This window comes from Epinephelus lanceolatus, chromosome 9 (genome assembly GCF_041903045.1).
Source record: "Epinephelus lanceolatus isolate andai-2023 chromosome 9, ASM4190304v1, whole genome shotgun sequence".
Lineage (NCBI taxonomy): Eukaryota > Metazoa > Chordata > Actinopteri > Perciformes > Serranidae > Epinephelus > Epinephelus lanceolatus.
In genome coordinates, this window is record NC_135742.1 from 36,438,025 (window position 1) to 36,451,131 (window position 13,107).

General features: G+C 42.7%; 1 protein-coding gene across 16 annotated transcripts in view; it reads right to left on the reverse strand.

Moving 5' to 3' along the window:
• fbrsl1 (fibrosin-like 1) overlaps window positions 1-7,622 on the reverse strand; it is a 323,291-nt gene extending 315,669 nt beyond the window's left edge. For all 16 annotated transcript variants that reach the window (XM_033618537.2, XM_078170914.1, XM_033618533.2 and 13 more), the window contains exon 1: window positions 6,294-7,622. In XM_033618537.2, coding sequence (XP_033474428.2) covers window positions 6,294-6,596 — 303 coding nt within the window. In that variant the 5' untranslated portion in view covers window positions 6,597-7,622. The remainder of the gene's footprint in view (window positions 1-6,293) is intronic.
• Between the last annotated feature and the right edge of the window lie 5,485 nt (window positions 7,623-13,107).

Consider the following 13,107-nt stretch of genomic DNA (forward strand, 5'->3'; position numbering starts at 1 on the left):
ATCGTGTGTATCCTTGAAGTCTAACAAGCATGTTGAACACATTCCCTTCCTCATTAAACATTTGCAAAGCATTTTTTTGAATATTTAAAGTCCTACATGGTTAACATCAGTGTCTATGAGCTTGCAGTCTTCTTCACCACTTTTGCTGCACTTAGTTACCGCCATCAATAGTTGATTAGCAGGAAAGCATGAAACTGGTACCAGGAATATGTATCGGATTGCCTGTGAGCTTGGGCTTGTGCAAAGACCGCTCATAAAAAAACATGCGCCACCAGTGGTAAAAAAAAAATAAACCCAGGGTACCTTTAAACCAATTTTGTCTCGCTTCTGTCATTGAAATCCCCTCCACCATCCTGCTGTCACAAGTGTCAAGGCACCTGTTATTTATAGAGCGTTATCCCTGAGAATTGATCTAATCAACAAGGTCAGAATCTTTTATTAAATGAAGTTTCTGCATTTTCATTCACTTGTCGTTTCTCCCTTGAACACAAACCTCGTGTGCTGCTGCTCATGTTTACATATTATTCAAAGCAAGGCGTCAAAAGTGCATTGTTTTGGTATCAGTATTTAAACTACATATTGTATCCGCACTGGCAACTAAAGGTTTCAATGATCTAGTGCCTTTACACATTAGGATATGCTTAGGATACACATTCTTGCACTGATATCCCTAGAGCTGAAATGATTATTGGTTTAGTCAACCAAAGACAGAGAATTAACCAGCAACAAGTTTAATCTTTTGATCATTTGAGTCATTTTTTGAGACATATGCCAAAATGTAGTGCTTCTAGCCTCTTAAATATGGGCAATTGCTTGTTTTCTTCCATAATAGTAAAATGAAAATCACATGAAGACATTAACTTGGACTCTGGGAACTAATGGGCATTTTTTCAAATCAATCAAGAAATTAATGGGCCAATTAATCAGTGATGAAGATAACTGTTGAAGCCCAGTTACATCTGTTGTCTCAGCTGTCCGCCAACTCCTTTCTAATGTTTGACTTGTTGGAAATCTGTGAGCTGAAGCATTTTCTCCACTCGTCTTTTATTTTGTGTCACATAAATCCTCCATAGCTGAATACAAGTGTTGCTTTGTAGTAACAGAGGAGGCTGACAAAGTGATTGCCATGCTTTCAGATCCACATGAACACACTTCCGCAACACACTAGAACCTTCCTTGGGTGGATATATTTAGGTCACTGGTTGATGGCTTGGACAGATGCACAGTGGAGGTTCAATCCTGTGTTAGTGTGTGTGAGTGAGAGAGAAGGCTTGTGAATGTGACCATGCATTTATCAGCCATGCTGTCGCCTACAATGTGTGACAGTTAGAGAGAGCCGGGGACGGGGGACGTCCCACTGGCATTAAGAAAGCTCTCTCCGTGGGATGCGTCAGCCAATGAGCAGCGGAGCCTCAGGGGGTTGCCTTGTTAATTAAAGCTGGAGTTGTTTGTCAGCGCCAGCATATGATGCACAGCACTATCACCGTTGGGGGAAAGAGAAAAGACAAGATTGCTGCAACCCCTGCAACAAATCTGCTGCCTCACCATAGAAGCAAGACATCTTACTACAGCAACGACTGCTGTGGCTTCATGTGTCAGGATCAGTTGGCACTGTGTTATCCAACTAGCAATCAGATAGTGTAGAAAGGCAAAGAGCTGACCACAAGGAAAAGATGGGATTTACAAACTACCTAAGATCCTGTCTGACCTGTTAATCTGAAGAAAGCATCAATTTCATCAGGAGCTCAGAAATCTTTGCATAGGTGCTACCAGGGTGTTTATTAATTGTCATTGGCAAGTAATGTTCTGACATGAAGTGTCATCACTTGACAGAAGATTGCTCCTGAGTGTTAGCTGTACTAATGACTGCTAATAAGGCACACATGGTGCTATCTGAGTGCTAGCAGTGAGACGCCCAGTAATGAATGTGATGGGACTGTGAGCTGTAGAGGTGCAAGTTTGGTGCAAGGTTATTTTAGGGGAAAGCCTCAGAAATAAAACAGAATTCTTTGAGGCCTTAGTCCGTGCCCTTGATGAAATAGAAAGACACATACTTGTAAGTGGAATGTTGCTGGCTTAGATCCACGCACCAGCTGGGAAAATATGGGTGGAGAGAGTGAAGCAGCAACTCACAGCTTCCCTAACAACTACTGTCAAGCTCCCCCAGGGCATGGGACTTAATTTCACCAGAGCTTCTCAGTGGCTAACGGCAGATGATGATCAGTGTAAGTGTGTTGAACAGGGCCATGAAGAAAAAAGAGCAAGCAAAACTTCACTGAATAAACAAAGAGACAGATTCTAGATCCCATCAAGAGCTTCTATTTATGAAACCCATTTTTGTCCGAATGCCCAGCCCTTTCAGCTTCCTGCCCTTGACACCGTTGTAATATCACTAAATCAACTAAACCTAAATCCCCATTAGAGTGAATTTAGAAACTCATGCCGCGGAACGAAAAACCCAAACAAATCTGTAAATTCATGTTAAAGCAGATGAACAGAAGGATTGTGGATTAACGAGAGGGGATTTACCACTCCAACGTCACTCACAGAGCAAATGGAGCAAATCAAACATCTTATTAATACTGTGACAGATGGATAATTGTGTCATTTTATTATCTGCTCACTTGTTCGATACCCACAGGGAGACTTCTGGAGGGTTTAAGCTGCAGCGGGTAATTGTTTTATAGCGCTGCTGTCAGGTGGAAACCTTCTATTTCCAGGAGGTCGACTTTTCAGCATTTGAGAAAGTTGTGTGTATTAATCATTCTAACATTTATTTTAAAATAATTTAAAGTGTAATCTCTCGAGGAATGATAGGAGTAGAAACTGATGATCTGAATTCTTATTCCGAGAAAGAAATATGAAAACCTCCCAAACTGGACATACAAGGTTTTCCCTTTCTCCTAACAAGAGCCCACAATAGCGTTCTGACTCTACTTAAACTCTTTGACTCATCGCTGAATCATCCCTAACATGTCTCTAATCACGATAAGGTGCCCGTGACAAAGCAGGATGGCTGTGTTTGTACAGTCGATTTGCACAGGTAAGTAAGCGGCTTTCCTATGAGAAACGGGGGGATTCAAAGCAAATAAACACGCCATAATCAAATGCGGCCATGGCTGCAAATTGCTTTCAGCTGTAATGAAACGGGTTACGGGAGCGGGCGAGACCACCGTACAGTCTAAGCCTTCATCAAGGGAGCTTGATCCTATCAACGCAGAGCTGGAATATCAACAACAACAACCTACTGATTGTGTTTAGAGTCAAAGTGCTCTGGGAGGAACCCATAACCTCAGGCTCTTATGCTCAGAGAGTAGCAGCTGTGCACAAGTTACAGACAAAAATAGGACAATCAAGTGACAGCGTAACCCAAAGGTGATGGATTTTATAAAACATGTTCATCCTCGAGTGCTTTAGAGAACAGCAAAGGGCTTAGACAGAGATTAAAAGAAACAAGATAGAGTAAATATTGGTATGTTGGCTGTGTGGGCTCATTGAACCCAGGGAGGATGGGATATTGATGTTGGCAGAATGCTAATGAAACAGTGGTGACTGTAAGGCTTAACATAAACACAACCGTGCTGGCTATCAGTCACTTGAAAGAGGTCAGGAGGACCACACATTCCCTCCGCCGAGAGTGAGCAAGCTTATCCGAGCATGATGCAATAGGTCACAGCTATTCTCTGGCCAAACGCTGCTGTGTCCTCCTCATAATTGATGAGCAATTAGCACAGGTAGCGAAGGTCATGAGCTCCACTCAAGCATACAGGAAATAGGCTAAAGTGTGAGTCATGAGACGCTTCCAGTGGGTGCACATTTCAAACAATATATTTTATCCACAGTGATGCAACTTATGAACTGAAAACAACTGTGATTATTGCACTCTAACTCTCACTTACAGCAGCAGTATATGGAATAAGTATAAAGTCAACATGCTCATTTCATTCCCCACATGCAGGGAAATTAAGGGGCAAAACAACAACAACAAAAATTGTGCACATTCCCCCATGTAATTGCACCAAATCCACCAACATCATTTAATAAGCGCAGTCCATTTGCATGCAAATCAGACCAATTACCAACAAGTAGCTGGCATGTGAGTATCATTTCACATAGAACCGTATCATGCCTCATTTGCTTAGCCTTGAAACATAAGCTCCTATGTACAGCACACTGCTTTCTCTGTGTTCATTCAACACGGATTTAGCAATTGAGTAAGAAAACTATTACTGCTCGGGAGTGTGTAAAACAAAAATTGAATAATTATTTTACTTAATTTCCCTCTCAAACACAAAGGGGGCTTGTGTTTGAGAGGGAGCTTGTTTATTATGATAAAGCATCCAAACAAAAAAGCTTTTAAGGAGCGCAGCCTGCTCTGCAGCAACAAACAGGACGGTGGCAGGGACGGATGTGAAACGTGAATAAAAATAACCTCTAACTGTATCCAACACACACATGAGGATGTTCCTAGAAGTCAACAGGGCAAGGCACTGGATTGACAGCAGAGGAGACACCAGCATGCTGGCAGGAGATGCCAGTAAGAAGCACTTTGCTGCTATGACACCCTCAAAGTCTTTCACAGTCAGCAGCTGTCAGAAGTGGCAGCCACGCAGCACAGAGGGCAGAAATATTCACAAATATAACATCACAGAGCGCTGCACTCATACAAATCAACGAGAATGGACCCCGACACACAGATTTCATGCACATTTGAGAACATGTAACAAGTTCATCTTAGGGAAGCACTGATGTAGCCACCACTGTGGTGCTAAACGGGGAGTTTATCCTTCTTTATGATGCTCTGGAATCTCCTTCTGTACGGTATCATTATGGGATTTTATGAGGTGTAATATGTTTAATCCATAGAAGCTACATAGTTTTTCGGTATCATTATAGGATTTTATGAGGTGTGCTACTTTTTAATCTATATTAGCTACGTAGTTTTTCCACTTGTGTGTAGTGTGTGTTATCCTGTTTATATTAATTACAAGATAACAATAGTTCTTTGTGGTTAGGGTTCATGCACACACACACACACATCTCTCCTCTTTTTCCTCCCCTATCTGCTTTCACACCCACTCTAAGTGCCGTGAGGGGCCGAGCTACATGGAATAGCAGAATAACTACTGATGACCCGCACAGGTCAAACTTGTTAACAGAGGGGAGGTGGCAAGGTGAGTGCATCCTCCTTCTGTGTATGCAGGTGGACAACTGGTTTATATTTCATGCAGTTTTTTTGCAGCAAATCTGCATTCAACCATTATACTGACTAAGCACTATGTAGGAGGAAAGAGTCAATCATGACTGATTAATACCATTGCTAAGCCTTCATGGGAGGTTGTCATTGAAATGAGGTGGCCTGTGGTATGATCCACAGGCTTTCAAATGAGGTCATCATCTTAAAATATACAGACCTCAGTGGGCATGTAATATGTTAGCTATGTTTATTACAGCTAGTGATTTATATTTCAGCTACAGCAGTGCAACCATTCCCACAATGAGCCATGGGAACGCAGGCCTGTCTTGTCAGTCAGCCTGATATCCCACAGGGAACACTGTTTTATTTGTCATTTGGAACATAATGAGATAAAAGAGATAAGAGGAGGTCACAAGAGAGACTCCTTTCTTCCTGAAATCATTCCTCTGACATCACACATACCACACACAGTAATGACAGAAACACAGTTATCAGCACATATTGTAGCAGCACTGACAACTCACAGTGAATCAGGGTATAACGCAATCCAAACCAGAGCCACTACTGACACAGCAGCACCTGTTTGGTTTCCTCAATAAACCATATGCTGCCAATGATTAACATCTCACTCACAAAGCCTTGAACTTGTAATATTCTGCAAACAGAGTTGTGTGCTGCAGTGATTGTCCAACACTTGCATGTCAGGGACTCCAAACACACACACACATTCAGCTCCATGAAACAGGTAGCCCAGATGGGAATATCTGTGTTGTTTATGATTTAGTATTGAACTGTTCAGCTGTCAACAGCCCCGTGTGATGAGAATCAAACCAAGGATTGACAGGGACACCTTGAGGAGGGGGCTGAACCTCTGAGGATCTCTGATCTACTCTGCCAGATGATTAGAGGAGTCATCCTTATCCAGTCACTAATTGGCATCATCTCAAGTAAATCAAAGTCCTCGTGTTGCTGGTGAGTGAGTGGGGGGCCTTGAGGACCCCCACTTTGAGAACCACTCCACTGTTGGAGAATGCAGCACACACACACACACACACACACACATACACAAACAGGTAATGATCTGGTTCCTCCTTACCTCCAGACGGTCCAGGCTGATGAAGCTGGCGATAGCAAATCCATCAATGATATCCTCCTCCTGCGAGCTGGACTCCCGTCTCTTCCGCCGGGGGGGACGCGGAGCTCTGGCGGCGGCTGCGGGGTGCGGCGCCTTTTTACCGGGCAGGGAGGCGGCGTCCCTCCCCGGACTGTGTCCCTCCCTGTCGGAGCAGGAGGAGTTGGGGTCGGGGCTGCGGGCGTCTCTGCTTCCTGCCTCCCGCAACCTCCGCACCCTCTCCCGCTTGGACCGGCATCTCCGACCCTGCTTCAATTTCCCATCCATGGTGTTGGAGGAAGCTTGCGGTGTCAAAACAGCAATATAATTATAAACTCCACAGTAGGTGCTCGCCTAAACACTCGCTGCACCGTGTAATAACAAGTAACACACACTGGACTGACAATTGTAGGCTGCGCTATAACGTGAAGATAGCGCTGCGTGTGTGTGCGTGCGCGCGCGCGTGTGTGTGTAAATAACAACGCAAATATAGCCTTATAACACTCAATGACCTTGAGTATAAACCTCCCCAATCTCCATTACGATAGCAAATGTTCAAGTATCCCACTCAGGCGATAGAGAGGGAGCGAAGCGACGCGGATCCACGCGTTATTTTGTCACGAATCTGCACTATGTCGACGCGGTATCCGCTAAAGCAGGTGCAAAACGGCCAAATAGTTAAAATCCACGCACTACACCCGCTTTGTAACTTTTTGTTGCATCGGAATAATAACAAGCGATGTTAAAGCCTAACCTCGCTGCATACCGCAGACAGCGCAGAGAAATCATGTCGCTGCCCGTTGTTGTTTTCCACCACCCCAATCCATGATCCAAGGCTGTCAAATAAAGAGCTTTGGATACTATCCGTCCGAAACAAAACGCCTGGCGAACAAGTACGTATCGATTGTGTCTGCTGGATGAGTGAATAATCCCGTACGCGTTGAGTTTTAAGCCATATTCCTCTCTGCGCTTCAGGGGCAAATGATCCCAAGTCCGAGAGCTACTTATGCGCAATATTTCCTAAATGACCCGAACCGTCCGAATAAGACAGCAATCCAGTGTGTAACCAAACTCCATGAGGCGATGAAGCGGTCTATTCCAGTTTAGATAATGTTGAGTTTCCTATAAATCCACTCCAGTCCGTCCCTGGGCTGCTCAGTTGCTCAGTGGCTCATGGTATTTTCTATTCGCATAAGAAGGCTTTGATAAGTGTCCTTAAAGCGACAGGAGTGATTAAAATCTCCTCGCACCCCCCCTCTCATTCCCTTCATCCGAAATTAAGAGACAGTCAAGCTTCAGAGAACCCACATAACTGACGTATTTCCGCCACCTCTGGCCTACAATTTACCAAAGGAAGGAAGCTGGTGTAAAAAAAAAGGGGGGGGGGGAATCTTTCTCCCTCACTGTTGGGCACACTTTGTCTCACTAGGCACTATTTTAGTCTGTCTGTCTGCTAGAGCTGATGCCACATCATGCGTATCCCACTGACTGTTTGTGCTGTCACTGGTAATAAATGCAAGGCACACATGCACACACACACACACACACACACACACACACACACATCTATCAGGGTTTGACAGCTTCTCCATTCAGAACATGTTGGACATCATCTCTCAACTCTCGGAGTTCACCAGCAGACAACTCAAAGTGGAAAGTTGCATTTCATTGTCGGATGAACGTCAAAATGTCATGAGTGTACAGTAAATATTTGAAATGTGGGTTGCCACACTTACTCTGCCCCGTGGCCCAGCTTTTTTAAAAACCCTGGAGAAGAGTTGGTGTGTTTCCCAATCTGCAGTGTGGGGACTTCCAGGGGTCCCTCTGGGAGTTCCAGGGAGGCCTCTACAAAGTACAGCACAGCTTAATTTATCTGATTTCGATCAGCAGAAATTAGGGCAATGGCATTATATCATCAGTGAATTGTGTAACAATTATTTCCGTTAAAGGTTTCACTGCCCCTGCTGTATTATAACAACCCTACACTTACACCAGCGCTTATTCAAGCCTTTATCACTGTGTAATAACTGTCCTAATGTGGCCATGAGGTTTTGTGATGTAAACTGTATTGGCTTAATTTGCAAGTGTGTGGACCATAACACTAGTTTAAAGTCAGACTGTATACTACACGTGACAGTGAATTCGCTCTAAAGAATTTTTGTGGCCAAAATAGTGCAATTTATTACAAAAATTGGAAAGATATCTACTGTAAATGATAAAACCCTATGATGTCTCCTGTCCTTTGTCTTTGTCACAATATAACACAGAAAATATTAACTGTAACATCCAGTGTTATAGTGTAGACCACCTAAACTGAGACCAAGTCATGACCAAGACCAGAGTGTGTTAAGACTAATAAAAGACCAAGACCAGATCGGTGCAAGTCCCACACTGCATGACACACTTCCACCTCATACTAACTGGACACAATGTAAATAAGCAAACATCAGATGGTTTCAGTTTTTTGATTGAGGATATCTTAACCTGCTACATGAGTTAGTGAACAGGCTAAGCAACATATCGTTTGCTTGAAAACCACTCACCCTGGCTTTATTTTTGCAAAGCTTTGCGCTCTGCCAGCCTGTTTAAGATCAACAGCAAGCCCTTCCTTAGGCCTGATCAGGGCTCGATAGGCTCTCTAAATGATGTTGTCGCACATACTGTAGTATATCTGGACAATTTTCAATTCCTTGCTGTGTGGTAGAAGGAGGTGTTTCAATGTGGAACATGCAAACCATAGGAACTCCTCAAATTAATCTGAAAGATCCACAATTCCATTAATACACTGACAAAAAGCAAATGAAGATCCCTCCTCATTCACCTCTTAAAAAGCACTGCAGAGGTGAATTTTATGTATGGGAATTTCCTTTCTTTTTCTTTTAGCAAACAAATACATAGAAACATTATGGAGCTGAAATCAACTTAACCATCTTAATTCAACACTCACAGGCAATTTAGCCATATCCCCACCAGTTTTGACTGGTCTTGAAATAAAATCAGAATCCTCTTTGTTTCTATTAGGTATGATTGATTTGTACTGTGCTTGAGTACAGATGATCCGTACCCAAGTACACTTTTACACATTTATGTGACATCAGAGGAGCCGCTGCAGGTCAAAGGCTGCTGCGAAGCCAGTCATCTCGGTATGTCTGCGGTGGGCTGGGCTGCCGTCTGATATGGAGGCATCAGTATTAAATTGAGAACCATTTAATTCATGCCCATTTAAAATCTCATTGTAGTCACATTAAATGGCAGTCCACTTACGTGTTTTGGTAAAGTTGGTGTTCACATCTGATGTATACCATACAGAAGTACACATTATTTGTCCTCGAGATCATCTTTTTAAGTGGACTTGGGCACGGACTTGCATACACTTCAGGGTCAAGTGTAAGAAAGTGGTGCCTCCCTTTTAAATGTCTGGTTAGTATTTGCATAATTCTTTGCTTAACTGAAAACTTGCTCTCTCGCCCTGAGATTGTATAAAGAAAGCTTTATCCCAGGTTAATTCCTACTAAGATTGTTTTTACTTCATCTGAGAACAGACATCAAACTGCCAAGCTGTGTGTAACTTAATGGGAAGAGCATACTGTAGCAGAACCTCAGGGAATGCATTCTGGATTAAAGCATGGCGCAGAAACACAATTAAAAATGACAGAAAAGATGACAAAGTATGACATGAAATAAAGATGAGGTGGATTCACACCCTGTATGATGCAAGTACATGCTCATAATAAGCACCTTAGCTTACAGTATTGAGTCAGCAGCTCATCCTGTTGGCCAACTAATATGAAAGGACGCATATGAACCACATCGTGACTGTTTGCAGTTCTCATTAGTAAGAGTCAGACGGGGACATGTGGGGAGAAGCACTGATGATGAACACTTAATATCAGAGGCTTACTGGTAATGATCTCATACGGAGGTGTGCGAGCTAAAGAAAAATTACAATATTCAGCCAGTGTGAAATATTGCATATAAGAATCCTCTGGCTCATTATTTGATCTTCACAGTACAGGAAGCAGTGAAAGCAAAGCAGCATGAGCCAGACTGAAATATTTAGGCAGTTAGTGCGGTGGTTCAGGTGTGGGAATTTTCTTTTATGGCGAGAATTCTTCTGTGAAACTGCAAGGCGATGCATCAAAATGCAAAACGAAACTACTTTTATGCAAATACAGTGTGCTGCAGGGTAAATTATCCTGAGCACTGTAGGTGATTAAACCAGAGACTGCACCGAGTGAGTGAGTATGATGAAGTTTTTATGATACACTTCTGCGTCAGGTTACACTGTGTAATCTATACGCAAATACCAAAATGTTATACTTAGTCACTGCTCAAAACTGGCTGCAGTTCAAGGCCCTCGTGTACTTTTCATCCAAACAGCAAATCTTAGGCTCGCAGTGAGTGTGTTCTACCTGTATGTTGCTTTGGAGAACAATAACCAGGTGAGCAGCACATCAGTCTTCGAGAAAATGGACCTTTCGGGAACCTGAGACGGTATCATTTTCTTGTTACTTTAACCTCTGTAACCACTGTGAATAAACCCCTCTCTGTTTGAGCAGCTTTGCAAGAACTAATTCAGTAAGGAGATTAAAAAAGGGGGAACAGGTATGGTGAGAGGGCCGTGGAGGAGAGGGAAGAGATTACCTCTGTTTCTTCCATGCTACTATTTGCTGTGAGCTTAATCCATAGCTACAGACTCTGAGCTCCCACATCGCAGTCATTCAAACACTAGTCTCTTTGAAACGCTTAGCCCCGGCTGTGCTGGAAGCTAAGGGGAGGGAGCCTGTCATGCTTTTATGATGTGTAAGCGGCAGAATTGTTTTTCTTTGCCTCTGCCACCACGATAAGGATTCATTTGATGTCGTTGGGGTCAAAGTGCTTCTTGCTTAAAGGGTTATTTTCCATTGAGATAGCTTTAAGAGTGTACAGTGTGGTGTAGACATGGGATTGAGAGGTGAAGGATCTGAGGCAAGTGATAAAAAAAAAAAGAAGATTCTCCTCAAGTACACACCGTATCCTTTGTAAAGAATATAGCCCCACGGAAATCAATAAGCCTAGATTTCACACTAGAACACTAGACAGCTGTAAGACACAAATCCCTGCACTGTTGTGAAGAAAATAAATTTTGTTGGTCTCACAACATAATTTGTGCCGTCAGTATATTAGGACCACGTTCACCAATTGTGGAAGCCATCTCAGCTTTCTAAAAGTATTATAATGGTTTAACTGGCAGTTTTTGTTCTGCTCCTCTGGCTTGCAATCCTTTGTCAAAAAAGAATGTCAGTATTAGACTACTGTGCCAATGCTTTTTTTTTTTCAATGTTCTGATAGAAGTGTTTTCCAAATTGTCGATCTTAACAATAATGTATGGTTAAAGTATGGTTAAAGTAAGGCCTCTAAAACACTGGTAAATGGACAGTTCTGCCAAAGATCAAAAACATATTTTTTCCTCTTACCCGTGGTGCTTTTTTATCAGCCTAGACTGATTTGGTTGTGATTTGCTGAGTGTTGGAGATATCGGCCTTAGAGATGTCTATGCTCTGGCTTCTCTTGAATATATTGAAACTAGATGGCACTCAGCTTGTGGTGCTCAGTGCCAAAAAAAATAAAAAATAAAAATACATTTGAGAGACTCAGTAACAATGTCTCTCTCCAGGAATCATGACACAGTTACTCAAGATAATCCACAGACCTTGTTGTGAGCGGTTTCACGTTTTACTAAACTACACCCACCAACTGTATCACTGCACAGAAGAAAGCATGCATCTACTCATGGACAAAAGGCTTGTGCTCGTGATGGATGTAAATAATAATAGTGCCATCCTCGGCTGCCCATCAACTTTTGCAGCTGGTAGAGTGTGTTTTGGTCTTATCTTTGATGAATGTTCAACAGTAAGATTCTGATTCCCTACAAGTTCACTGGGTGCAAACTTTATACCACCCCTTCACTATTTTGGGTTAGGGTGATTTTGGGCATTTGCTAGAATAACTGATGCTGATGTTTTTAGCTGTGCTACCAACACGGTTTGAGGGAGGCAATGTCAGTCAGACGGTCAGTGGGTCACCCACATTGGTCCAAACTGAAATAGTTCAACAACAAGGGATTGCTGTGAAATTTACTCCAGATATCCATGGAGAACAGAGGGTAAGTCCTAATGTCTTTGGTGATCCCCTGACTTTTCCACTGGTGCCACCAGCAAGTTAAAGTTTTCAGTTATTCTGTGAAATATCGCACCATCTACTCCGTCGAGTATTAATAGCTATGAGATGGATTGCCATGAAGTTTGGCACAGACATTGGCATCCTTCTCGGGATGAAATATTGCTTTCGGCCCCTAACTTTTCATCTAGCGCCACCATCTGGACAAAATTATCAGCTGTCCAATACTTTGGTTTGTGACCAAATACTTGCAAAACTAGTGACATTCCCAGCAGCCTCAGCTGTACTATAGTTTAGTGCTAATTAAATGCTGACATGGTAGACTAAGATGGTTAGCATGCCAACATTAGCATTTAGCTCAAAGCACCACTTTGAGTGAGAACAGCCTCACAGAGCTGCTGGCATGGCTGTGGAGTTTTTGTCTTGTTCTTGGGAGGATTGTCAATTTGTCAGTTTTCCTGACAAATTTTCGAAAATAAAATGACTTGCCATTGTTTATTAAACCAAAAGTAGTACACTCATGTATTCAATTCATCACAAACTCTAGCAGCAATGGCAGCCAGCTGTTTTGAATATGGAGTTGTTGGATTCTAACTGAGACATCTCAATTTGCTGCCCTAGCTGTCACTGAGGAATTACT